At 41.4% G+C, this 24,006-nt stretch overlaps 1 protein-coding gene across 3 annotated transcripts; it reads right to left on the bottom strand.

The window, feature by feature from the left end:
- Positions 1–449: 449 nt before the first annotated feature.
- On the bottom strand, positions 450–13,714 carry C1D (C1D nuclear receptor corepressor). 3 transcript variants are annotated; one of them, XM_048060734.2, is made up of 5 exons: positions 13,581–13,714; positions 5,532–5,678; positions 4,152–4,218; positions 3,614–3,669; positions 450–1,029 (listed from the first exon to the last, which is right to left on the bottom strand). In XM_048060734.2, the coding sequence occupies exons 2-5, from the start codon at positions 5,676–5,678 to the stop codon at positions 853–855; spliced, it is 447 nt and encodes a 148-aa protein (XP_047916691.1). In that variant the 5' UTR covers positions 13,581–13,714; the 3' UTR covers positions 450–852. The 3 variants fall into 3 exon arrangements, with proteins under 3 accessions (XP_047916691.1, XP_013050351.2, XP_013050350.2); XM_013194897.3 differs by lacking the exon at positions 13,581–13,714 and adding an exon at positions 12,702–13,436; XM_013194896.3 differs by lacking the exon at positions 13,581–13,714 and adding an exon at positions 12,687–13,436.
- Between the last annotated feature and the right edge of the window lie 10,292 nt (positions 13,715–24,006).

Raw genomic sequence — 24,006 nt, forward strand, 5'->3', positions numbered from 1 at the left:
AGAATGCTATCCCCAATGAAGATCTAAGAAATAGCAACGAATGACCACACTCCTATCACCTCACAGCACATTCTCTGTGTCAGCAGTAAGAGATGAGCACTGCAGACAAAATTCCAATCAAGTTCCTGCATGTGCTATTTCCTAATAGCTGTCCCCTGGCTGCTCCTTTGTTCAGCCCCTACAAAGAACCCTCTTGGGTTATGTGTTTTTTTTTCCATTGACTGACACAGGGGCTTAGAGAGGAATTCAGGCTGTTTACTCATAGCCCTTGAAGATCAGTTTCCTCAGAGGCAACTGAAGTAAGAGAATATGGCACAAATTCAAATCCAGAAGCCGAAAAGGAAACAGTTTAACACAGTGAATAAACCTTGCATACACTACAAATACAGCGTTTCACACAATGACAATGGGAAAGTAAACTTTTTTTTTTAAACGTAAACACCACAAACTGGACAGCATCATTTGAGACTGGTTTTAATATTCAGGATATTAAATACATATAAAAAGTGACAATCATTCAAGAGTAAAAAAAAAAATCTTAAGCATTATAACAAACAACACTAGTATCCATTAACAGCAAGTTTATGTCAGGTCATCATCATTTGAGTAATGAAATGTTACTTCTCTAGCGTCAAATGGCACATCTGATACATCAGATATACATATAATGGGATTACCTCAGTGATATGTTCTAGACAAAATACAATCCTGTATTTTTTTATTTTTTTTTAAGTATAACTTCATCAGGATGTTGCTATATAGCACTTCTGTTAAACTCATACAGCGTACAAACCACATTTTGGTAATTCTAGGCGTCTCTGATTATATGAGGATTTTTTCTATTATAAAAATTTAGTCCATCTTTCTCTTTTTTGCTTTAGCAGGAGTTTTGGAGGTACGTTCATTTTCAGGGCTTGGTTCCCACAGTGCATTTCTTACAAATCTGGAAGCTGCTCCTTTATCAAGTTTAGATGCCTTTTTCTTGTCTGCTATTTCTTTGACCTTGTTCATGTATGTTCTTATTCTCTCCTAGAAAAAAAAATACATTTCACACCATTCTTCCAAGTTTGCTGCTAAAGTGAAATCAATGAGTAGAAGCACTCTGCATGGCATACTTCTGTGACCATAATACACAGAAAAAAATCGCATCTTCTAAATACATATAAGGCTCTTTGCAAACTTCAGGCTTCCCTTTTAGCTGATTTTCCACCACAGATATCTACTGTACTAATATTTGCATGACATCCATCACCAAGTGTACATGAAATACTACAAATTTACAGTGAGACAATTTTATTTATCTTCCAAAGTGAAAACACAAGATACTGAACCTGATTAGGAATTTGGCCTAAGATTTCCAGCTGTACCAGAGGTTTCTTTCATGACCGTAAATAACTAAAAAGTCTGTTGTCTGTTTCCACTGTCGTTCCATAAAGCGAGGGAATACTTTCCTTTCTTGTCATCTTAGTCTATCATAACTATTTAATGCCTACACTTTTTTAAACAAAGCATGGCTCCGATTCAGCCGCATCCCAGTTTAATAATCTCATCTATGTACCCAATCATCCTCAGCCAGTTCTGCGATCAATAAACAAAGGTACTCTGAGGGTGTAATTAAAACCCTTTAAGATGGGAATCACCCTCTGAAGTGCCTGCTTCTCTCCACTAAGTAGAGGGGACACTGACACTAATTCTCTAAAATACATAACTTGGCTGACAGATTTCACATCTAGCTATTTAGTCCAATTATGGCCTTGAACCTCAGGGCCTTTAGGCGTTACTGTAATAAAAACAATAAACAGCAGTAATGTGTGTGTAAAGCACATCCAATTCATGTGTCAGGTAAAGCAACATATAAGTGTGGATTAATAGAACATTTATGGATACTGGTAACTAAATACATGCTGATAACCCACACAGCCACTGATAGCTTTTTTAATCAGGAACATAAGTTACAAAATCTACACTACAAAACTGATTTTCAGTTCTTCAGTGACCCATACAAGCAAATGATTTGTCAAAAAGTTGGGACGCTCTTTCCGTATCAAAAACCTAGCTTTAATGAAGACAGCCTTACAGAGCCCAAAATCATGACAGACTGCAGTATTTCTTTGGTGACTGAGATGGCTAATGAGAACAGGTGGCAAGCCTACATACATCGGCATGGGAAGAAGGAGCTGACAGATGTCAAAGTGGCAAAAGAAATGAACTCTGATAGCTTGAATGTGAGCTTTATTAATATCGTTTGAATTCCAGTGTACTCTCTGTATATACAGAAGGAGCAATTCTAAAAGCAAAACAATCATGACAGAACAGTCTTTTTTACTCCCTTTCCACACAAATAAGAACACCACAATGCTCCTGGAAGGAAGGAAAGCACATTCATTCACCTTCATACTTGTAGAAGGAAAAGAAACCTGGATAAGAATCTAGCCTATGATAATTCACTCATTCTTCAAGTTAAAATGACTGGCAATTGTGAAGTAAAATACCGGCATAAAATATCCACAGCAGAAGACTTACAATTTATTTTTAGTATAGCTAAATTAACACAACATTCAGACACTATATAATATAGGAGGAACAAGAAACTGATTGAAAGCTCGTGAAATATTAACTGATCCATTTTTTAATATGATACAGTCTAGACTACTGAAAATCTCACAAAATTAAAAATAGTATTGTTATTCAGCCTAGCTTTCCACATTTTTCAGTCCTATCTTCCATTGCCCAGGTTACGTAAGGATTACATTTTATCTAAGTATATGACAATTGCCCAGATTTAATGTTTTCATTTATACAGGAATTAAAATGTCTAGCTGTTAAGTTTTGATTTCCATTTTTTTCTTCAAGCTAAATGATTTTATTTTTTTTTCAAGTCAGCAGAATTTTCAAGATACCATGGTTTCTATACTGTACTCATGCATCTAAATGGAATATAGAGACAAACCTAAAAGATTTATTATAGGTTGTAAATATGTCACTAATGCAGAATTACTGGACAATACACATACAACTGGTGCCAAAAAAGCTTTTAGCTTTGTTGCTGAACTGGATTCTTTACTGCTGAGAAAATGAATTAATGGAGGACTTGGAAGGGGGGGGCTCTTTCCCGTCTCTGCTAGTAAATCAACCACACTATACTTTCAGAGTCATACAAAAGCAAGAAAAGGCAGCCTCAGAGATTAACATGATTCCAAGTATTTATAAAAAAAAATGCCATATTGGAAGTGATAAATTATTATCAGGCATGTAACATTTTTCCATTTAACAGATACAAGTGAAAAGCTATTCTGTTCTGAATTCAATTCTCAAAACAAAGGTGGGGAACAGGAAAGATAAGATGATGACACTGTTCATCGTGTTCTTATTTCAGCAGGCTCTACAGCAATGCTTTAAACTGTATTGTTGGGAACTGAAAATATGACTTCCTTAATTTAGAGAACCCAGCAGGGCATATGAACAGGCAATTATGTAACACTATGTAGCATGTGTGTGCTATTATGGCAATATACCAATTTTAAACATAGATTTAAATACACATTTATTTCTGTATGAGTTAACTGTCCTGGGAAAGTAAAGTATTGCAATGCATGCATTGCAAAAATCTTACCAGTTCTTGTTTCACTGGATGTTCCTTTGGATTGATTCCCTGAGTAGCCAAGTATACTACAAGAAAAAAACATTTTTTTTTGAAGTGGAAGGCTGTGATGACCAAGGGCACGGTCAATTGGTTATATAGGAAAGTGTAGTTTCCACATAAAATTATTAGCCTTGGTGCTAACTGTATGGTTAAGTATCTGATGCACTATAGTCATGAAATACTGCAGTTAAAAAATGCATATATATAATAAATAAATATACATAATGCGGTTAAACCTTGTCCTTTCAAGAAGGACTGAAAAGGTTGCCAACAACAGGAAAAAAAGGTACACAGATCTTCATGCATGTACAAAGTCAGCCTTTGTAATAAGCAATTTCTGATTTGGAATTTCAACATCATTTACCCCAAGAATGGCAGTAATTTGGGTCCTCAGGGTAATTACTAGTTTCTAATTATTTGGCTATGAAATATGGTTATTTAATGTTTGCAGCTGTCTAGAAAATGTTCAAATGGTGATCATTTGAACTATTTCCTATCATATACTTACCCCAAAACATTGAATTTAATGTGTATGCTGAAACCAAATCCAGCTTTACTTGCTCAAGAGGCTCTAACTAGAATAAAAAAAACATTTAAACATTAAGCAAGATGTGCACAGATTTTAGTAATATTCCCATTTTAGAATTGCCTATGAATGCATTCATATACACTGAATGAGCTTTTTTTTTTTTTTTAAACAACACAAGTTCACTGAGAACATATCCAAGCCTACTTTCCTGCCATCACAGAACCATTCCCTCCTCTTCAAGTATTCACATCATTTTTCCAGTTCGGTATTAAATGCCACAATCCCAGATAGCCAAAAGCACAAAATCGATTAGCACGTAACTCAGACTATTGTTCCCATAGTCAGGAAGATCCCTATTTTTTCCACAGAAACTTAAAATAGTTTCTGCTACCACTGGAATTAAAAAGAATGTCTTAAGATTGCAGAAGCTCAAATGCAAGTATGAACATTAACACTATACATGTTAGACTGTGTTCAACGCATGCTGGAATACTTAGGGCTGCACAGCAAAGGAAGAATAAAGGTAATGAGTTGGTTTATTTTTTCCCTTCAACTGTCAAAGTCAATTTACTGTTTTAGTCCTATAGGATTTCCAGAAACTCTGATAAGATCATTGTACAGCTCCCTAGTTCCAACATGGATACTGTCAAAAGATTGGTGTTGTCAAGACCATTTTCTTCATTTATTTATGTTAGAAATCCTCAGAGAATAAAGAAGTTCCCTCACATGTTAGCTTTTTCTTGCCTTAAAAAAAAAAAAAGGAAGTTACATGTTAGGTCTTAAATGTCAAAATACAGGCTTGTATGAGGTCTTCAAGCAGTACCTTCCTCTATCTTTATGTCCTGAAGAAAAACCACACATTTTACAGACTTGTGCTTAGAACACAGCTAGAGGAGAAAGCTCAGTTTTTCAAGCATCAAATTCTGCAAGTCTGGATTTCTAGAATCAGAAGATCAATTCTCAATGTTGCCAAATCATCTTTGCATCCTTCTGTATTAACCAAGTTCCATGAAGTTTATAGCGAAAAGGTCTCAGACAACTGTTAGTGAGCTCTTCAGTCCAGAAGAGCACTCAGCACGCACTTTCAGGAAGGTCAGGAATAAGGTGGAATGCCCTTTACCTAAACGATTTGCTGGTAGGATCATCACTTTCTACCTTAGAAGAACATGTATTTCATTGCTTCGTTTGTAACACCCTCTGGGTACCTTAGAAATGTAAGTTTCAAACATTAGGGTAGGGAGTGTCATATTTGTTATTTGTCTGTACAATGGCTAGCCAAACAGACCCTTTTATTCAATTCAGGTTCCAAACTACTCCTGTTTTAATAACAGAAAGGCTGTCAAAAGGAAAATGATTTACCTTTTGGAAAAGCTCACGTCTAGGAACAGACATCATCGTCTTCAGCATCTCATCTACAGAACTAAGAGATTTTTCAAATGTTTTAAGATAATCATGAATTTCAGTGGGGTATTCTTCTGTGTTAATATCATCTTCCGACATTTCCATCTGGAAAAAAGAAACAAAACTAAATAATCCTCCTTACAGACTCAAAAAGACTATTTTAAAATACAAAGTGTTAACATTTATTCATTAAACATTATAGAAAACATCTCCTGAAGAGTTCTCGCAAGTAACATCAGTGCTGACACAGTTAAAGGTCCTGTGGTTTCAGTGATATCTCTCAACTGATGTGCAGAACTGCATGAAGGAGCATTACAAATGACACGACCGTAGTACCTATTCTTGTACCAGCCCTAAACCAGTTTTTAACTTTTATGGTCTGTGATAGAAATTATTTGCTTGCGTAAAAGAAGTGCTCCATAAATCACAGTACACAGAGAGCTGCACCAAACAACAGGCAGAGCTCTAAGAAAGCAGATATAGGGCTTCAGCCCATCTTAGCAACAGACATTACTTCAGCCTCAAAGCGGTTATCCAGCACCAGTTATGTCAGGGTCAGTTACATCTTCCAATCCTAAATTTAGGATTTGGTCCAAGAAACTCTTCTTGTGGACCCTGTATCCAGTTTTTGGAATTCTCTACGGGGTATTATAATCTGCGATATAACTCTACCAGTAAACGATGCTGAGCTCATTTTGATTTCAGAATACTCTGCAAATCTTGAGGACGCATCTACGCAAAGCAACTGTGAGATCAACAAAGATGTGAAAAATCCCAGAGCTCTCCATTTTTGATCCCAGAATTCACGGTAACATGGCACGGCTACTGCCAAGCCATCTGGCTGCTGGCTTACGATCAAGATCTTTAATTCCTCTCTAATCATAAATCACTTATTATCTTGGGGAGTTGATGTTACTTAAAGCTATGTTATTTTCTACAGCTTCTACTGACTGAGCAATGATTTTTTTTTTTCAAATGTTATAAGGAAAGAAATGAAATACATCACTTTCCTGCCCATTTGTTGGGCTGCATCAGGAACAGTGTGAGCACCTGGAGCACCGCAGCCCCTTCTACGTAGGGTCAGTGTGATAATCTCACTCCCAGCTGCTGAGTACAGGGGGTGGGAGCATTAGTTGGAGAAACTGCACTTTGCAAGTTTGATCTATGAACACCAAGCCATACAGCCCGTGCAAACAGCAAGGAAACAGCAAACAGCTGTCACATCACTGGAGTTTGTTTTAGATAAAGATTTGATCTTTCCCTTTTCCTGGCAAGAGCTTGGTTTGTGTGAGAGAGGTTTCTTTTTATTTATGTTGTCGTCTGGAGGTCAAGCAGGACAAAGATTGGAAGGAAAAACAGTGTGGAGCTATTTTACTCAGGCTCGCCTACAACTTGTTTTTAACCACACCAGCGCGATGCCAAACATATGATCAGCCACTTAACAAGCCCATTTCCATTGCTGTTATTTTCATGGTTTAGAATTATAATCCTACTCGGCTGCATGACTTTTCATCCTGGTCAGAGTTTCAGAGTCAGTACAGCATTACAATATGAAGGTCCCCTCCCTACCCCAGCACATAACTCACTCCATCTAAACACCTTTTCAGTCACCTGCAGCTTATCTGAGCAAGAAAGCTGAGCTGAACTGACGAGATACTGTCACAGAAAGGCAAGATACCAATACAGTTATTTCTGCCCTTTATGACAATATTGTTTGCATTTCATTCTGTCCTGGCTAGCTGCACCCTTCTTAGGCTGACTGAGCGAGTCCACTGTCTCTGTTGCTATGTTGTAGTCTTAAAACGCAGCACAAAAACTACGCAAAGCTACAGAAGAAACTAGACTCTCCCAGCTGTTGATACAGTTAAGCCTGGTTAGAAGCTATCTGTCAGCGCACAGTTACTATACTTACGCATACAGGGACAGAGACGTAATCCAATCCATCAATATATGGGGCTTTACCATTCTCTCCAATCCTTTATCTACTATGGTCTAAATTTTATAGACATGCGTTGAAAACACTGACAAATTCCAACTTTTCTCTCTCCCTTTATCAGGACATCAGGCACCAGCAACTACAGAAAAAAAACCAGCAAACTCCTACAGCAGGAACATATCACCAAAACTAGTCCAAGCTTTTTTTTTTTTTTAACCACAGCTACATGGACGAAGAGGCACTGCAACATACATGACATTCTTCTCAATATCCCAAGCTAGACCTAAAGAATGAGGCAGAAAAACAACAGCAAGATAAAAGGAAAGAACAGATGCAGCCCAAAATACATTTTTCTGTGATTGCTGCCTCATGAATCAGAAAGAACTGCCCTCGTAACATGATGTATTTACTTGGCACTCAGCAAAGAAAGGGAAAAACCGCCTCAGCCTTCCATGGAAGAAGGCTGCACGTTACCATGAAGCCTACCACGCAGAGGCTAAGTCTACTGCTGCTGCCCTGGGAGAGGGAAGAGTCTGTTGGACTTGTGTTTTCTGTTCATTTCAACGGGAACTAGAGCCAGTTCCTACTCCTGCTGTGTAGGGACTTCTCTCTTTTCATTAGACTATTGTTTCAGCATTACTAATCTCTAAGCAGGATACATTACAGCGCTGGCACATGCCAACAATACAGCAGCAGTCAACAGCCTAAAATAGTTTTGAGAGCATTAAATCAACAAGAACAAACCTTACACTGCATCGGAAAACAAGTACACCAGAAAGTGTTTCTGCCAAAATCAACACACAGACTGCACAGTCACACCTGCTGAACGACAAAGCCAGGGATGCAAGGAACTGAGACCTATCAGTGGCTCTGTAAACACGCCTAAAGGCTACGCTGCCCTCAGTAGTTATGTTTCAGTGATTAAACCACAAACAAGATTTCCTCAAAGCTCTACAAGTGTTTCCCTATGCATTTTGAGCAAGCAGAATTTTAATTCAGTTGCTGAAGTGGATGTTTACTGCACAGGATTTCTTTGTTGGATTTCAATTGTATTTTATTTGCCACAGAGATCCGACTTCAAAAATTAGCCATAGTGCAAATATTAAGATAAGTGAAGATAATGAAAATATTTGCTGGATAAACATGTGAATAATGGAGAAAATTAGGGGAAATACGGATAAGAAAGCAGTTTCATTATCAAGTAATAACATAATGCAGAACACAAACTGCGGTTGTGTGATGGTAGTACTTTATAAGATCTTTAATTTTGAGAACAGAAAGGAAAGTTCACAACCCATAAGCATAAAATAGAAAAGGTCTACTTTGATTAAGGACACTGAAGTGTCCTCCTGTCCTTCATCACCAGAAGTGATGAAAAACATGGCATGACTTCATAACATCAACCCAAAATACCTTTCCCTTTTAACTCTGAGCTCAAAAATTCTCATGTAGTTTACAGGGAAAAAAAAATAGAAGAAAAGCCTAGAAGAAAAGAACTTTAAATCACAAAAGTAACAAGTTTTCTCATGAAGAGGGTTTAATTGCATTTAAGTCTGATTAAAAAGTGCCAAAAAATGAGTTTTCACAAGCGGTAATTCTCATTTATTCACCAACACAACTACATTTATGTAAAATTCTACTTAGAAAACAAGGAATATCTTGTTTTCTCTCCAGCTAACATAGTATAAACAGCAAGGAATACACTGAGCATTCAAAAGGGGAAGGGACGGAAATATTGGAAATGAAATGCATAAAAGAAGCATGAAAAGGGGAATGCAAGAGAGACGTCATCTTCTGCAGACTATATAGAAATGACTAAATGCAGTTTGCTGCAGTGCTAACATGGCTATTGATCTAAGATCTAACTGCATTAAATTCTGTGTTAAGGAATTTTATATTAAAAACCAGATGACTGCACACAAAGCAATTAGCAAAATTGTCTATGTCCATATTTATCTTCCAGGAGAATGAAGAGAACTCTGCAGACTCCTCCTTTCAAAAACGCACACCCATGGCTGGCATACAAAGGTAAGAAAAGGAAAAAGTAGAACTGTGGATAATTTGCAGGTGGCTTTTATGAATAATCTCTGAATTTACCTAGTGCTTTAGCACAAGCCTCAGAAATCAACTGCTGGATGGCTTTAAAAAAAAAAAAAAAGAAAAAAAAACATCACAAACATTCTCCCCTGCCCACCCCAACACCAAAATTGTATCTCTCATACTGAAAGACAAACTCTAATTAGGCCCTGGGTACACCTATGAGAGATTTCACTGAAGGTGCATGGTGAAGGTAATGGAAGCTACAGGCATATATCAAGGTGGCCACAGGAATCCACAAAAGGCAGAATTAAAATATGCTCTAAGTGTTAGTGTCACGCACATAGTTTTCACCTGCAATTAAAACTGCACGTTCAGGATAAAAATTACGTCTGAAATCGTTTCTAACAAGCAAACAAAAGACAGAAGTAATTCAGAATCCTTCTTCGCACTTACTATTGCATCTCAACACTTCATGTTAATTCTTGCCTTTTTTTTAAGCCCTAGGAGGCCTTATGTTCATATTGAGCTCAAATCTTTTACTTTTTTCAGATCATTCAGTTAACAAAAATCAGATGAGACTTTCCTCCTTTTCATTAATACCTGCAGGTTACATAAAGAAAACCAAAAGAAACCCAAACCCTTTCGATCAGGGTAGATAAAATGCTTTCAAACTTAATCAAATGCATTAGCAACATCAGTATGATCAAGCATCTCCACCAGCTCTCAGGATAATGACACTGTCCTCCCTCTCTTGAGTTCTGACTCACAACCTGCAGCAAATGTAGGTGATATACAAGCACAGCAGAGTCTGTCCCTTCTGCTCTAACTTTAGTTCACTGCCGCAGCTGTAGGACTGAGCAACAAGGAACAAGCACTTAGAATACAGAACAAGCATTTCAATTTAAATCTACCAGAGATGACAACAAAGTTCTTTGATTACAAACCTCTCTGGGGCAGAGAACGCCAGTTTATTTTGGACAGAGATACCCATTTTACTCCATGTTTGCAAAGCTGTAAGTACAATAGGCTCTGATCTGTGACAGGCTCTTCAGCATTATTGCAGCATAACAAGTCATTAGTTACCTGCTAGTCATCACTGTGTCCACAGATCTGTTTTGCTGCTGATGCCCTTCAAGCCAGCTTGGGGCAGCTGGAGAGCGCATCTAGTACAATTAGTCAGAGCACTCTTGAAACGCCAACTCACGGTCTTGTTTGCAAGAAAGATTTCCATTGCAAAAGCAACTAAGCCTACCATGAAATACCAAGTATGCACCAACAGGCTTATCTTGATCCCCTTAAGAATATCCCAACTCGAGCCATGGTAGCTCTCCAGCGTGCCCCTTGCACTACAATATGAATAGGCAACAACCAAGCAATCATTTTCAACCCCATCTCCAAAGCTAGGCTCCAGTCAGTGTCCCAGTGAGCACAGAAAAACCCTGCTAAACGACTCACAGCCATCAGGCTCTTGCTGATGGCACTGAGATCCAATTTCTTCAGCCTCAGAGGATCTGCAAAGTTTATTTTGCTCTGTCTTAAAAGACTATCAAAATTTCAAGGAAAGGAATATTGCAAGTGAGCCTTAACGCTTCAGCCCATGGGGGATATGATGTGAGAAATGGGGTATCTCATGCTGGCCCATATTGACTTCAGCCCCATTTATATACACAGAAACCGGCTTTGATATAAACCTTCAACTTGATCTGCGTGATTCCCAAAACATATTTATTCTCTGTGGAGTGTCATCAGCTGTCCTGGATTCCCCAAGGCCGATGACACAGTCATTTCCTCTGCTGGACAAATGCAACATACACTGGCCCTTGCTCAGCTCGAACCTGTCGGTACTCCCATCAGCAAGTACGACGATGACGACAGCTTTCTTTAGGTATGTCCAGAACACTTCCTTGTGAGAGGTTTTCTGAAGAGCTCTCACATTCAGGACTATTTTAGCACAGCTCAATTCAAGACTGGGACTTTAACGTGATGTTAAATTTGAGTGTCTAAAGTGGTCTCTAAAAAATACTTTTGGTCGCACTGAACCTCTGAAGAACTTCTACAGCAAACTGCTGTCCCCTTGCGTAGTCTGAACCACTCTGACAATTTATCTGTATTCCAATTTATTTGTTTGTGACAGCAATCGTCGCTTCTGTCCTATCAAACTCTCAGAAAATAACCAGCCTCCAGTCTGCAGCTGGTGTTGCACCAAGTGTAAACACCTCTAAGTCACGGTGTTTACTGCCACTTCCATCATTTGCTGCCACTTGTTTCCTCTAGACAGTAGTTCTACACTCTGTGAAAAAAGTACTTCCTTCCTTTCCTCAGAACTTAATTTCCTATATTTACACTCTATACATTACCTTCCACTACTGTTTAGGGCAGCGATCCTAAAATATTTTTGGCTGTTCATTACTTGACCACACTAACAAAACAGTTTGGTCAACTATTAGAAGCGTATTTACCCATTTTTGTTTGGCACAATGCAGTAACTGTGGGATGTTGTGTTATAAGCATTAGCTGACAATCTTATTGATGCAGCAGAAAACTAGAAAAAATCTTTTCTACCTATCCCCTAAACACAATTTAACAACTAATAAACTGACAAAAAGGAGACCACCTACTATCAGCAAAGAAAATGGATGTGCAGAAAATCACTAAAGTGAGTGAATAATACAGAAAACTAATCTGGGGACATGGAGTTTTCACAGGGAGAGAATTAAATAAGAAATCATTGTAGGATGGAGAAGAGATGCATGCTGGCCTGACACAGGAAGAAAGTGCATGGCAGTCACCATAGCCTGACACAGGAGGGAGAATAGAGAACTGGGAGAATAAAGGAAGTAGGGAAAAAGGAACCCAGCAAAACAATTTTCCAGCAGAGAAAAACTGAGCTCATACAAGTGAGTGAGGAGAACACTGCCTGTGTGAAGAGGTAACTAAATGTGGTGTGCACCCCAAGGCCCAGCAGGATGACACACAGCAGGCCTGCCTTAAGAATAGAGAAAAACAAATGCAGTGGGCAAAGGAAACTCAGACAAATGTAGTGAAATCTACAATCTCAAAGCTTTCCTAGTCCGTTACCACATCCCTTCGGCATCAGTTCTAGAGTTAACAATATAAAACTTCACCCTCGTTCTTACCCCTCAATCAGTCACCTTTATTTCTTCTTTCTGTGCTGCCTTCTCCAGCTCTGGTTCTGCAACCTGCAAACATGGTGACCAACACTATTCCAGCATCCTGTTTTATTTAAAGGACTTTATGCTTTTCTCTGTTCACCATTGCATTCCATACATATCCTACAGTTTTCTACCGGTGTTATTAAAAACAAAGAAAAACCTTTGCTAAGTGCTGGCATTTTATATAGAAATCAGATCATCTGTGCACATATGAAGAACCAATTAGAAATACGCTTATCAAAACGGCCTGTGGGATTTCTGCAAATTATCCAAATGCCTGCATTTCTGATAGGAAGCCTAAGAATGCTAACAAACACATTCATATTGTTAAAAATAAGGCATAAGCTAAAGTTTAGTTTGCAAGTTGAAGTCCCCTAGTAAGTCGCTAGTAGCAACTAAACTCCCAATCGTGATGCTGTGACACAGAAAGAGACCAGTTTCGCCTTCACAAGAGCAGGAGAGTTCTTTATTATAAATTACTCGCAGTTAACGATTCAAGCATAACCTGCCTGCCTACCAACGGGAAAAAGCGCTACTCAGCTATTTAAACCACGGCCTGCACGTGCAAAGCGTATCTTCCCTTTGAAAACCAGGCTTTTCCCACGGCAGTCACTAACTAACCACTAACTAACCACAGCTCCTCAAGCGGCGACGCTATTTTAGCGTTATTTAGCCTTGAAACGCCCTCCAAGCCCTAACACCCCACGAAGCCCCCCCCCCCCTCACGGCCGTTCCCTCACGGCCGTTCCCTCAGGGCCGTCCAACGGCCGCGCCCCGCGCCAGGCCCCGCGCGCGCCACGCCGCCCCGGGGGGGGGGGGGGGGGGGGGGGGTCCTCCAGGCGGGGCCGCCGCTCCTACCTCCGCGCTCCGCTCCGTCGCGCGGCTCTGACGTCACGCCGCTCTGACGTCACGCCGCGGCCGTTGGGCGGGACGGGCGGCCGTCAGGGCCCCGCCTGTGAGGGGAGCGGGGCGGGGCGGGGCGCGGGCAGCCCTCAGAGGGGCCGGGGGAAGCTCGCCTGGCTGCCTTGCCCTTCTCCGCTGGATACGGGCATCCTCTTAATTGTTTGACTTACCTCTCCGCGCTCTGATACGGCTGTTCTAGTTAAATCAGCGTGAGCCGCAAACGAGAGTCTTTCCCCTGGCCCCGTTGGAAGCGTATCTGAAGATCTTCAGATGTTGTTTACATCTTGTCATCGCCTTGTCCTCATGGAGATTGAGGTTTACGTTTGCGGTTTCTACCAAAAATGGCTGAAAAAGCAATTTTTTAAATATAACGTTAATTATGAAAGTAGCAAACGCAGGAATGCATTAAGAACCTTCTGATTGTATGGGGGATGCAAACATGGATAGACCCAGATACCACGGGGGTGAGGAGTGGTAGCCCTACTGACTGCAAATACGTCACCAGAAGAATATAACCCACTTCACTGAATTTTCATAACCATTTCTTAAAGAACACAGCCTAATTCCTTTACCTTGTCCAGTTTTCCAAGTACAACTACAGAACTGTGCACTCTGTGTAAAAGTAAATTGAAGAGAGATTCAGTTTATAAGGTTTAGAAATGCAACAGAATAAATGGGAACAAAACAAACAAACAAAACCAGCAAGACCTGAACTCCTAAATATAAAAAGTTTGCACTTCCAGACTGCCACGGTGTCTACAAGAACCAAAGAACACTTGCCATATGTTGAGTTAACTCCTACCTTTCTATTCACGTGTCAGGTTTGGAAACACAGAGAGGAAGTTGATCGATAGACTAATTGATTTACCAAATGTTAGGTAGGACATTTCTGCCAGAGTCATATTTCCTAAACCCTATATTTTCTTTCAATTAAAAGATGAAAGGAAAATGCAACACATGCTGATCAACGTCCAGATTCAACCGTTTGTAGATGATAACCACGTATAGCATTAATGCAGTACAGGTTGGAGCGTTTCAAATCATACAGTGTGGCTCTTTGTCGCCTTCTAGTGCTTTACACACGTTATAGACTTGCTACTGGCTCCAAATTGCTACAGATTTATGCTTTTGTTTGGGTAACGAGAGTTTGTATACTTAAGTGCCATAGATCTTGGAATTTCTAGAGGCAGTTCACTAAGAAGATTGCTAGGTATATATGTATTTGTTTTCTGCCTAAAATGGCTGCGATGCTTGTTTGTTTTTCAGAGCAGTGAATGAGGAGTTAAGGGTTTGTCTTTATCCCAGCCAAAATATGATTGAATACAGCTTATGTAATTCAGTTGTTTTATGTTGGTGTCACTGTGAAAGTATATTATGATTTTATGTGTGGATATCTATACAAAAATCTATCCAGGAAAAGCTATACAGCCATCCAGTACTTAATGGAAGCCATTTCATTTGAGAGGACTATGAATGATTATTGATTTTTCTCTATCATTCCCAAAATAACATAAAACAATCCTAAATATTTTCGCCAAAACAGTCAAAATGACAGGCATCTTTAACGTAATTACTCCTTTATTACGATTTATCTCATTCATTGCACACGCTATATATCGACCCCTTCAGAGTCAATGTTCTTTGCAGAGCAGACATGGAGGCCAAATCCTGTAGTCTCAACTTGGCTGGAACCATAATGCTTACGTGTAAGCAGAAGGATTTCTGTTCTGAGGTCACCTGCAGTATTCTCATCAGGACTATAATTCTTTAAGATAAACATGTTTGCTGTATTTAAGACATGCAGTAATATTTTATAAGCATTTCTTTCAAAATGCTGAACTGCCTTTTCACCTTGAGGGTGAGGCCCACAGATTTTGTGAAAAAGAAAGCTTTTTGTTGCCTTTCATGACAAGAATGAGGAACAATATCTGAGCTTTTTTAACAGAACATTTTTGGTAAACATATACCTAACGTGCATTTTCAATTAAAACGTGACAAATAAGAGTACCTACTCACCATATCAAGGATAGTGACATTGATGGGGTTATTTAAGTCACAGCCAAACGTCATCTTTCCAAGCATGACAGAAGCCATGTGTTTCAATATCAGCAGAAGCCCAGGGTGTCCAGTGACAACATAAAAAGACTTGCTGAGAATTACAAATAAATTGCCATTGTGCATTCGATTAAGCAGGCTTTTCACAGCTTAGGTGAAAATCAGAGCTCCAGAGAAACACAGATTTTGTACAGTCCTTATGTCAGACCACTGTGTTCAAGCTGCCCTAATGTCCTCGGACACCCCCAGTGCTAAATTCTAAGATTGTGTCAGCTTCAACAGTGCAAAAAAATGGTCTGCTGCAATCTGTTCATTTTTTTTTGTTCAAATTCTCTCCCTATTCTACTCTTTCTAATGTCTGTTGAGTCCTCAATTGTGTTCCTGTGGTTTGAATGATACAATTTACTAATTACGCTACTCCTCCTTTGGACATTATTGTATTTGAAAGCAAAATGAATCTCATTAAATTATACTACAATGATATTCTCCAGATTATCTGTAAACTTTATTGTCTTCTGAAACGTGCCTTATGATTAAAATCTCATAAAGCAGAAACAGTAACAGTGTTGCTCTGCATAGGTGGGAGCAGCTTTTAGTCACTTAGGGCAGCTGAGGCATCCCATGTTACTCTGAAGTGGATGAGAGGTGGTTACACCCACTCTCCCTTCTCAGCACCTTCCTCCAGGATCACTCAATAATCTGGATTGGCAGGCAGGCCATCCGTACTAAAAACCCTAGCTCAGCCAACCACGCGGAAAAGAGCACTGCACCCTTGCTGTTCACAAAAAGCTGGATGACATTGCAGCTTGGGAAATGATATCAATCCCGACACTGGCTCCATACTCCCGAGGAGGGACGGTGTGACAGCACAGAGCTTCACAGAACTCCAATCACTACAAGATGAACAGCAGAAGGCAGTAAGGAATGGCCCAATGCCATGGGCTGGGCAGGACGAAAGAGCCACCCAGGTGCAGCTCTGCCCACAACCATCAGGATTCCCAGCTTTGGCAAACCATCCTTCTGCCCTTTGTAGCTAACGCCACAAAACACAGCATTAGCAGTGGCTGTGCACACTGTGAAAGATCAGCAAGGTCATGGATGACCACCTTGTTCATGAAAATATTCACAAGGAATGAGATCTTCAGCCAGAGAGGCTGCACACAGACCTGCTTGTTGGACTGAGAGATGATTTTATGGACCCTGGCAGTGTTACACAAAGCCCCCACTTTGCACCCACAGCAACAGGAAAGCTGTAACAAAAAATCATCCAGGGTGCCTTGAAAATGGCTGGTGTAGCTGATGTCCAAATCAAGTTGTTTGTGCAGATGAGTTTAAAATTTCATTCCAACCAAAAATACACAGTTCTACTTCTGATCACTTAAGCCTGGGTCATGCTAAGCACCACAGCCTGAAGTACAAACCAACTGTGGCAACTCCAAGGCCCAGAAAAATAATGCCACTGAAAAAGCTCATACAGCATTTGAAGATGCTCATGTAGAAGACAAGATGAATACAAAAATAGTCAGTATCCTTCTGAGAATCTGGTGTAAATCCAAAGAAGGACGCTAGAAGCCACTTGTAACAAAAGGGCAATGAGTCACTGGCAGCATAAACATTCAAATAGTAAAAACAGACCAGAAACAAAGGGCAGTTACAACAGGCATCTACAGTCATCCTAACAAAGAAAAATAAAGGAATGGTATTACTTTGTCTTCAAGTCCAGCCTCTTCTGACACTAACTGCTCTTTCTGGCCTTTTAATGACTCTTAGCAAGAGCAGCAGAAATACTTCGTTAAATAATTTAGCCTAAGTGGATATTTTTATCAGGTGTCCACCACAAGCCCTTTCTATCAATTACTGGAAAGGCAGTACACGCCAGCACAGAGAGCATTCCCTTTTATTCTGGCAGTCCCTTAAACCTCCAGAGATTCACTAGCTGTGCTGAAAATGCCAAACTAATTCAGACTTAAAATGAGATTTAATTTGGTGAGGATACAGCTACAGTATTTTGAAACTAAACTGAGAAATGTTGTGCTACCTCTGGTCAGTCTGTAGCTTAGGTTTAAAAAAGAGTGTCTGTATAAAACTGTGCAACATCACATTTAAACTATTTAAAGAATGAGTTAGTCTGCACCTGGGTACCTGCCCTGCAAACCATTTCCCAACTGAAGTAAAGTTATGGCTCATGTCATTAAAAAGCAGAGTAGCAGAAGATATCTTTGAAAATTCCAGGTCAGGGCAAGCAGACCAGTTTGGGAGATCCTGGTCTTTGTACTGCACTAGTGTCTGAAGGCCTCAGCCATGTAAAGAAATTTCTGGGACAGGCATTTTGTGATTTTGAGGCCTGTTTCTCTACAATCTGTTCAGTGGTCAGACCAACAAATTACCAGAGGAGCGTGTAGCAGGAGTAAGCTCAAGCATCAGCATCCATCTGCTCACCGGTGCCTGCCTGCCTGCGCTTGCTGCTCAGCGGACGAGGGGTGAGTACCTGCTGTGTCCCTGGCACATCACAAGACAAACACTTGCAAAAGGGCAATTACAGGCAGCTCACTGGCACTTTTATGGTAATTTACGTCTCTGCCTGCGTTCTGCAGAGATCAGATGTATGCAGGGAGCAGGGAAGCAAGGCAGGAATAGAGAATTCAGTGATTTATTACAAGGCATACAGCGAGTTGAGGAAGATGCACCAAGATATCGGACCTGTCAGGTCTGTGCCCCAATCACTAGTGAGGAGTCTTGAGGCTAACCCCAGGGATGTCTCGCATCTTCAGGAGCTAAAAAACAACCAAACAAAAACACTGTAGCAGTGACACAGGACAATGGAAAAGAAGCGTGGCCTCAAAAATTTTCCCTGTTGTGATACAGCCTGCTGGACTTGGGGGTAGTGTATGTGGCACTCCAGGCCCAGGTGAACTTAGACTCACCTTTCAGTTAAAATGCTCTGGAAATGTCTTTTTTTTTTTTTTTTTCCTGCACTCAAATTAGATTAGAATGGCTTTAAACATACTAAACACAGACTCTTTTCCCTTTTGAAAACATAACATTTCTAATCAAAATACAGATGTAAAAGTACATGGAAAGAAGGAAACTGAGCTTGATGTAACTTTGTTTTAGGGAGGAAAAATAATATAATTCAATAAGACTAGCTTAAACTCTCTGATTAAAGCTTTTTGAACATAACAGATAGGGAGGCTGAGATCTCTGCTGAGATAAAGATAGTTAGCACAGATCAAAAGAGCTTGTGTTCATGCCAGCTAGATTAAATGACAGGATGTGGTGAAGTGCTGCGTACCGTATCTGGTTACTTCACGTATAAAGCTTTATTTGCTGAATGCAGATATATCTATTAGGTTACATGTATTTATATATGAAAACCAGAGAAATAAATGGAAGGCAATCTACCATGCGTGGAGTATTTGTTCTGATACTGTTCCAAGATTGCATTTTTTCCAATTAGTATGTAAAGCTATAATTTTTATAGCTGTCTCTCTCACTAAGATTGTAAAAGCAAATTGTATTAGAAATTGAGATACCTTTTCTAAAGGCATTAGCATTCCACCGTTCTCACTTCCTAGCTTCTGTGCATAAACTCAATAGAACCATATATTTCATTCTCCAACTTCATTTTAGCATGAAGCCTGGGACAATTTCAGGAGTAAATCAAAATTGGGACCCGAATTGCTGTTGTCATTTTAAAGGATTTTTTCCTTGGTATTTATTTACCTGCGCACGTCCCCCGAAGAGGCAGGACGCTGGGCTGGAAGGCTCTGGTTTAACCCGCTGTGGCTGCTTTTGTGTTTGTCACACGTTCTGCAACAGCAGATGTGTGAGGAAGAAAATGTGAATGTCAGGAAGGGAAAACGCTGATGGCTAGGAAGATGCCAGAGGCCTGTGCCACTGCGCGCTTCTGCGAGGCAGCAGGAGGGGTCTGTCTCCACATCTGCTGAGCAGGCAGCCCTGCCTGGTCGAGCTACACCAGCAAGAAACATGAAGGAGAAATTCTGTCAGCTCTGCAGGAAGATTGATGACTCAGAAAATGAAAGGTTTAGCATGGGATGCACCTGAACTGAGCAGATTTCATTAACTGCACCTACATTTTATTATTTTTCGGCAGTGCTGCCTAGAAACCTGAGCCTCGTGGTGCTCCAAGCTGGAAACCCTCAGGAAAAAATTGCCTTTGTTTCAGAAATCTTCCAATAGACAAAAAAATGAAGAGAGCAGGAGGGAAAAAGCCTCTCATAAACAGAGCGCATCACTAGCGTTGGAATATTTCTGATGGACAGATGCTGGAGCAACATCCCTGCAAAATCAGAGCCAGAAACAGCTACAGCTGCAGGAGAGGCGCACAGTCCCGTTATGCCCTAGGACATCGGGAAGGGGGTAAGAGGGCACAGCTTCCTTAGCCCCCAGCAAATCCACAAATAAGAATTTAAGGCTTTGCACCACACGTGGTCACTCTGTGCAAAGTGAGAACGAAGTCACGTTTACGCTGTGTTAATAGAAACTTTAACACACAAAAATAATAAAAATCGGGTCCTAAGTATTTTCTGAGACACAAACATAGCTAGCGGGGGGTTTTCATGTAGGCAGTCCCGACCTGTGAGAGGAAAAACTGGAAGCAGCTGGGACTCGGAGAACCTGTGCTTTACTTAAAGTACTGTGGGCCTTACTGCCATTCTACAAACTACACGTCCTCCAGCTTCAGAGTGTCTTCACTGTTTCATAACCTTAAAACCCCAAGCAACCTGGGAGAGCTTGCCTGTGTTCGTTTTATTTACGTTGCTGACGGGCTTTTTATAGTGATGAAAAACATTCAGGTTCACTGCCACGCTTAAGGTCAGGGTGTAATGTTCTGAGCAGGAAACATCCTGAGAGGCTGGCAACCTCGGGAGGCTTCTTGCACGCTGACGAGAGAGGAAGAAGCTGTTGTTGTGGGACGGGAAGCCCCGCGTGCGCGTTCCGGACAGGCTGTTCTTACTGACAGGCCCAGAGAGGGGAACTTGGAGTTACCGCCGTGTGGTTCTGTAGCCCCGCACACAGAGATGGTGACTGAGGGTGGGGAGAGAGTTCCTAACAGCCTGCGGGCCTGGGAGTACGGGCAGGCAGGAAGCAGACCTTTTGGAGGCAGAGAAAACTGGAGCAGACACATCTGTTCCGGGGACTGCAGCTGTACCCAGCTAACAGCGACGGGCTTGCTGTCTGGCTCAGAGAGCAGCCGGCGTAGCTTGCGATCCCGCTTAAAATCGAGCTGGTCTCCAAGGCAGGGCTGCCACGTGCCTGTTAGCAGTGGCCCCTGCTCACGCTGTAGTCCTGAATTACCCAGCACAATGGCTGCTTTATCGGGGTAACTCCTCAAATGCTGGCATGCTCCAGAAGTTTTCACAGAGTCCTTTTCTTTTATCTGATGGTTCTTTTGATGCTGGTTTTGAATACCTTCCATATCACGGGTGAACTTTGGAGAAGTCAGAGACAAGAGGTGATGTTTCATCTCCCTCACCAGCACACTGTACTGAGGCTTCCCCTACAGAGTTATCACTTGTGTTACTTTGCTTGAAATTCAACCCAAGGCATGGATAAGTCTTAATTTATTTTTTGGTGACAGAAAGTATATGCTATAAACCGCACATAGGCTACCTGCACAGAAAGCTTGGAGGGCTGTAATCTCCAAGAATCCGTATGAACGATGGAAGTCAAAGTAACTGATGTGAAAGAAGAGCCCCTGATTTGTAATAGCCAGGGATCTGGGTGGCACCTGATAAAAAACTGTGTAACACACACCTATGTTCTGTTTGCAGTCATGCCCATAAACAGGTTCTTCTCTGCCACGTGCGCATGGGGATGATTTGCACAGGAAGCAGGAGAGAGCTGCCAAGCAGGTATACTTAGTAAATGTGGTCGCTGATGGTAAAGCCAAACAACTCAGCAGCACATTCCATTCCCAGCCCCTGGACGAAGCAGGGGTTTTCCAGAGCATGCCGCGGTACTGCATCAGAGGGGACTCGTGCATTTCATCCCTGATGCGTTACGATTTTATTTAGAACACGCTTCAGCTCCCCAGCCTCCAGGCTGCGGAGGCAAGGTGCCAGTCTTCAGCAAGAGAGGGGGAGAGCTATAAATAGAACAGGCTAGGCCGCTATGGGCAGCTCTTGGTCTGCTTAAGTTTCTTGTTTAGCATGGGAGAAGCAGAAATTCAATCTGCTGAGGAGATGAAGCATAGTACAGGCACTGGCAGCAGCTCTTCTCTTCCAACCACTACCTTTCATTTTTTAGGTACACAGAAACAGCCACTCACCTTTCCTGAACAGGGGCAGCACTATCATTTGTCTACGTTTTCCTCTTAGTTTTTTGCAAACTCTCACCATGCAAGGCTGTCTCTTTTCCATGAAACAAGCAACTCAAGAGGGAAAACCATTCCTTCATTCTCAAAGTAACAAATAAAATGAATCCCATAATTAAGCACCTAGAGGTAGCACAAATTTAATCTTTGAGGCCCATGGAACACTAAGAAGTGTTTTTTAGGTTTTGTTCTTAATTACCGTTATCTAGGCTCACTAGGAGCTCTCCCTGAAGTTGCTTGTATAAGGAAGGAAAATTGCTGCTGCAGGCTAAGTATGTAACAGAAAATATCACCGAGAGCCTGGTCCTGCATTTGCAGTTGTTTGGTTTTGCTCACAGGTACCTACACTGAGAGCTTTTTCTTCCCTCACTCTGTACTTCACTCAGAATTGCTATTGAAGAGAAAAAACATTTTCCACAAACTTGTGCTGCCCAGTGTACCTTTCAGCGAGTACAAAGCATTTGCATGACAAAGCAAATGGAGCTCATCTTTAAACAATGCATTTTAACTCAAGTGCTTGAACTGATTCTTTGAAGTTCAGACCCCAGCTTTTCGAAGAAATCTGCAGCCAAGATTGCAGAGCAGTGGTTCCCCGTAATCCCTCCCACCCAAGATGCACACTAAAAGGGACAACATTTAAAATAATTTCAGGATACGCTCTCACTGTTATGCTATGTATGTAAGCAGATGGGATTACTTGTGTCAAAAAAAAAAATGTATGCTAAATATTACACTTGCAAGCAAACCATCAAGTCTCAGGAAGACAGCTGGATCTCATAAATCTTTGCTTTCTGCCAGAATCTTTAGCCTACATTGCTTGAAAGAGCGCTTGTGGGCCAATACACATCTCACGCTACGCAACCTGTCGCTTGCTTGCTGAGCCAGAATGAAACCTGTGTGTGTCCCTGCGCCACACCAGAGGTTAGAGCTGCATTTTTGACAGACGGACAGACCTCCTTAGCTCCTCCTCAGGGATCCTGAAACTCTGGACGCAACCTCAGCAGCTCCGGTGCCTGCCCACAGCACAGGGAACCTTCCTCGCTAGGCATCCCCACGGCTCTGGCCATGCAAGGCACCTTCCCACTGCCAACCCAAGCGAGCTGCCTCTTTCGTGGTGGGGCAGATCCCCACTGGCCAAATCTAATTGCTCTTTTACTAGAAGTAAACTTTTGTTCCAGTTAACATACCCAAGAGAACTCTGTCTCACTTGTATGTAGCTGGAATCTTCTAAGATCAGAGGCAAAGTGCAAATTTCTCAGTCCAAAGCTAGTCCCTTTCTGCCGCACATCTGCAAGACAGGGCTGACTGACAATGCACTGGCAATTCCGAGTCCTGTTTCTCTTAAATTTGTGATTTAGCTATCCCAATGCCAAGCCATTAGTGGGGGGGAGGGGAGGGATGTTTTTAGGTTTTGGAAAGCTGGTGAGACATGTAATTTATTATGAATACTTGCAAAACATACAAGCATACAAGTATAGCAAGGTCCAGCGTGGATCCATCAGCACATTTGGACCAACCTCGCCCTCTAGCATGTGACTCGCTGCAGCAGTGAACTCACCAGCCCCCCAGACAGAGGTAGCTTTGTAAGATTTCACGGCTATCCCCCAGCAGCTTGCGCACTCCTCACAGTGCAAGGTTTGTGAGTTTTCATCTCTCCCACTACCTCATCCTGGCTTTAGTGTCACCCTTCTGCCACAGCTCCTCACCTTTTGGGTCAGTTTCGGCTCACCTTTCCAATTTCAACAGCCTTTGGCTTCCACACGGCTTCCCCCACTGCCATTTCCTCTACTTTGATCTTCAGTATTTTGCTGTTCCCTTTTCTTCCTGCGTCTTGCCTGGAAACCAGCTGGTGGCAGGACCAGCACAGACACAGCCCTGGTGCCTCCACCCTCTGCCAAGCAGCCTCTAGTTGTCAGGAGCAGTCAGCAGAAAAAGGAAAAGCAGAGCAGACAGCTCACCTGGATTTGTCAGAGAGCAATTCCTCATTCC

The sequence above is a fragment of the Anser cygnoides genome, chromosome 3 (genome assembly GCF_040182565.1).
Source record: "Anser cygnoides isolate HZ-2024a breed goose chromosome 3, Taihu_goose_T2T_genome, whole genome shotgun sequence".
Taxonomy (NCBI): domain Eukaryota; kingdom Metazoa; phylum Chordata; class Aves; order Anseriformes; family Anatidae; genus Anser; species Anser cygnoides.

Bases quoted from the DNA above. Each gene is read 5' to 3' on its own strand.
- C1D (XM_048060734.2), bottom strand. From the start codon at position 5,678: ATGGAAATGTCGGAAGATGATATTAACACAGAAGAATACCCCACTGAA. The intron at 4,219-5,531 runs GTAAATCATTTT...TTTTTATTCTAG, and splicing joins GACGTGAGCTTTTCCAAAAG to TTAGAGCCTCTTGAGCAAGT. The intron at 1,030-3,613 runs GTAAGATTTTTG...TTTTTTTTCTAG, and splicing joins ATCCAGTGAAACAAGAACTG to GAGAGAATAAGAACATACAT.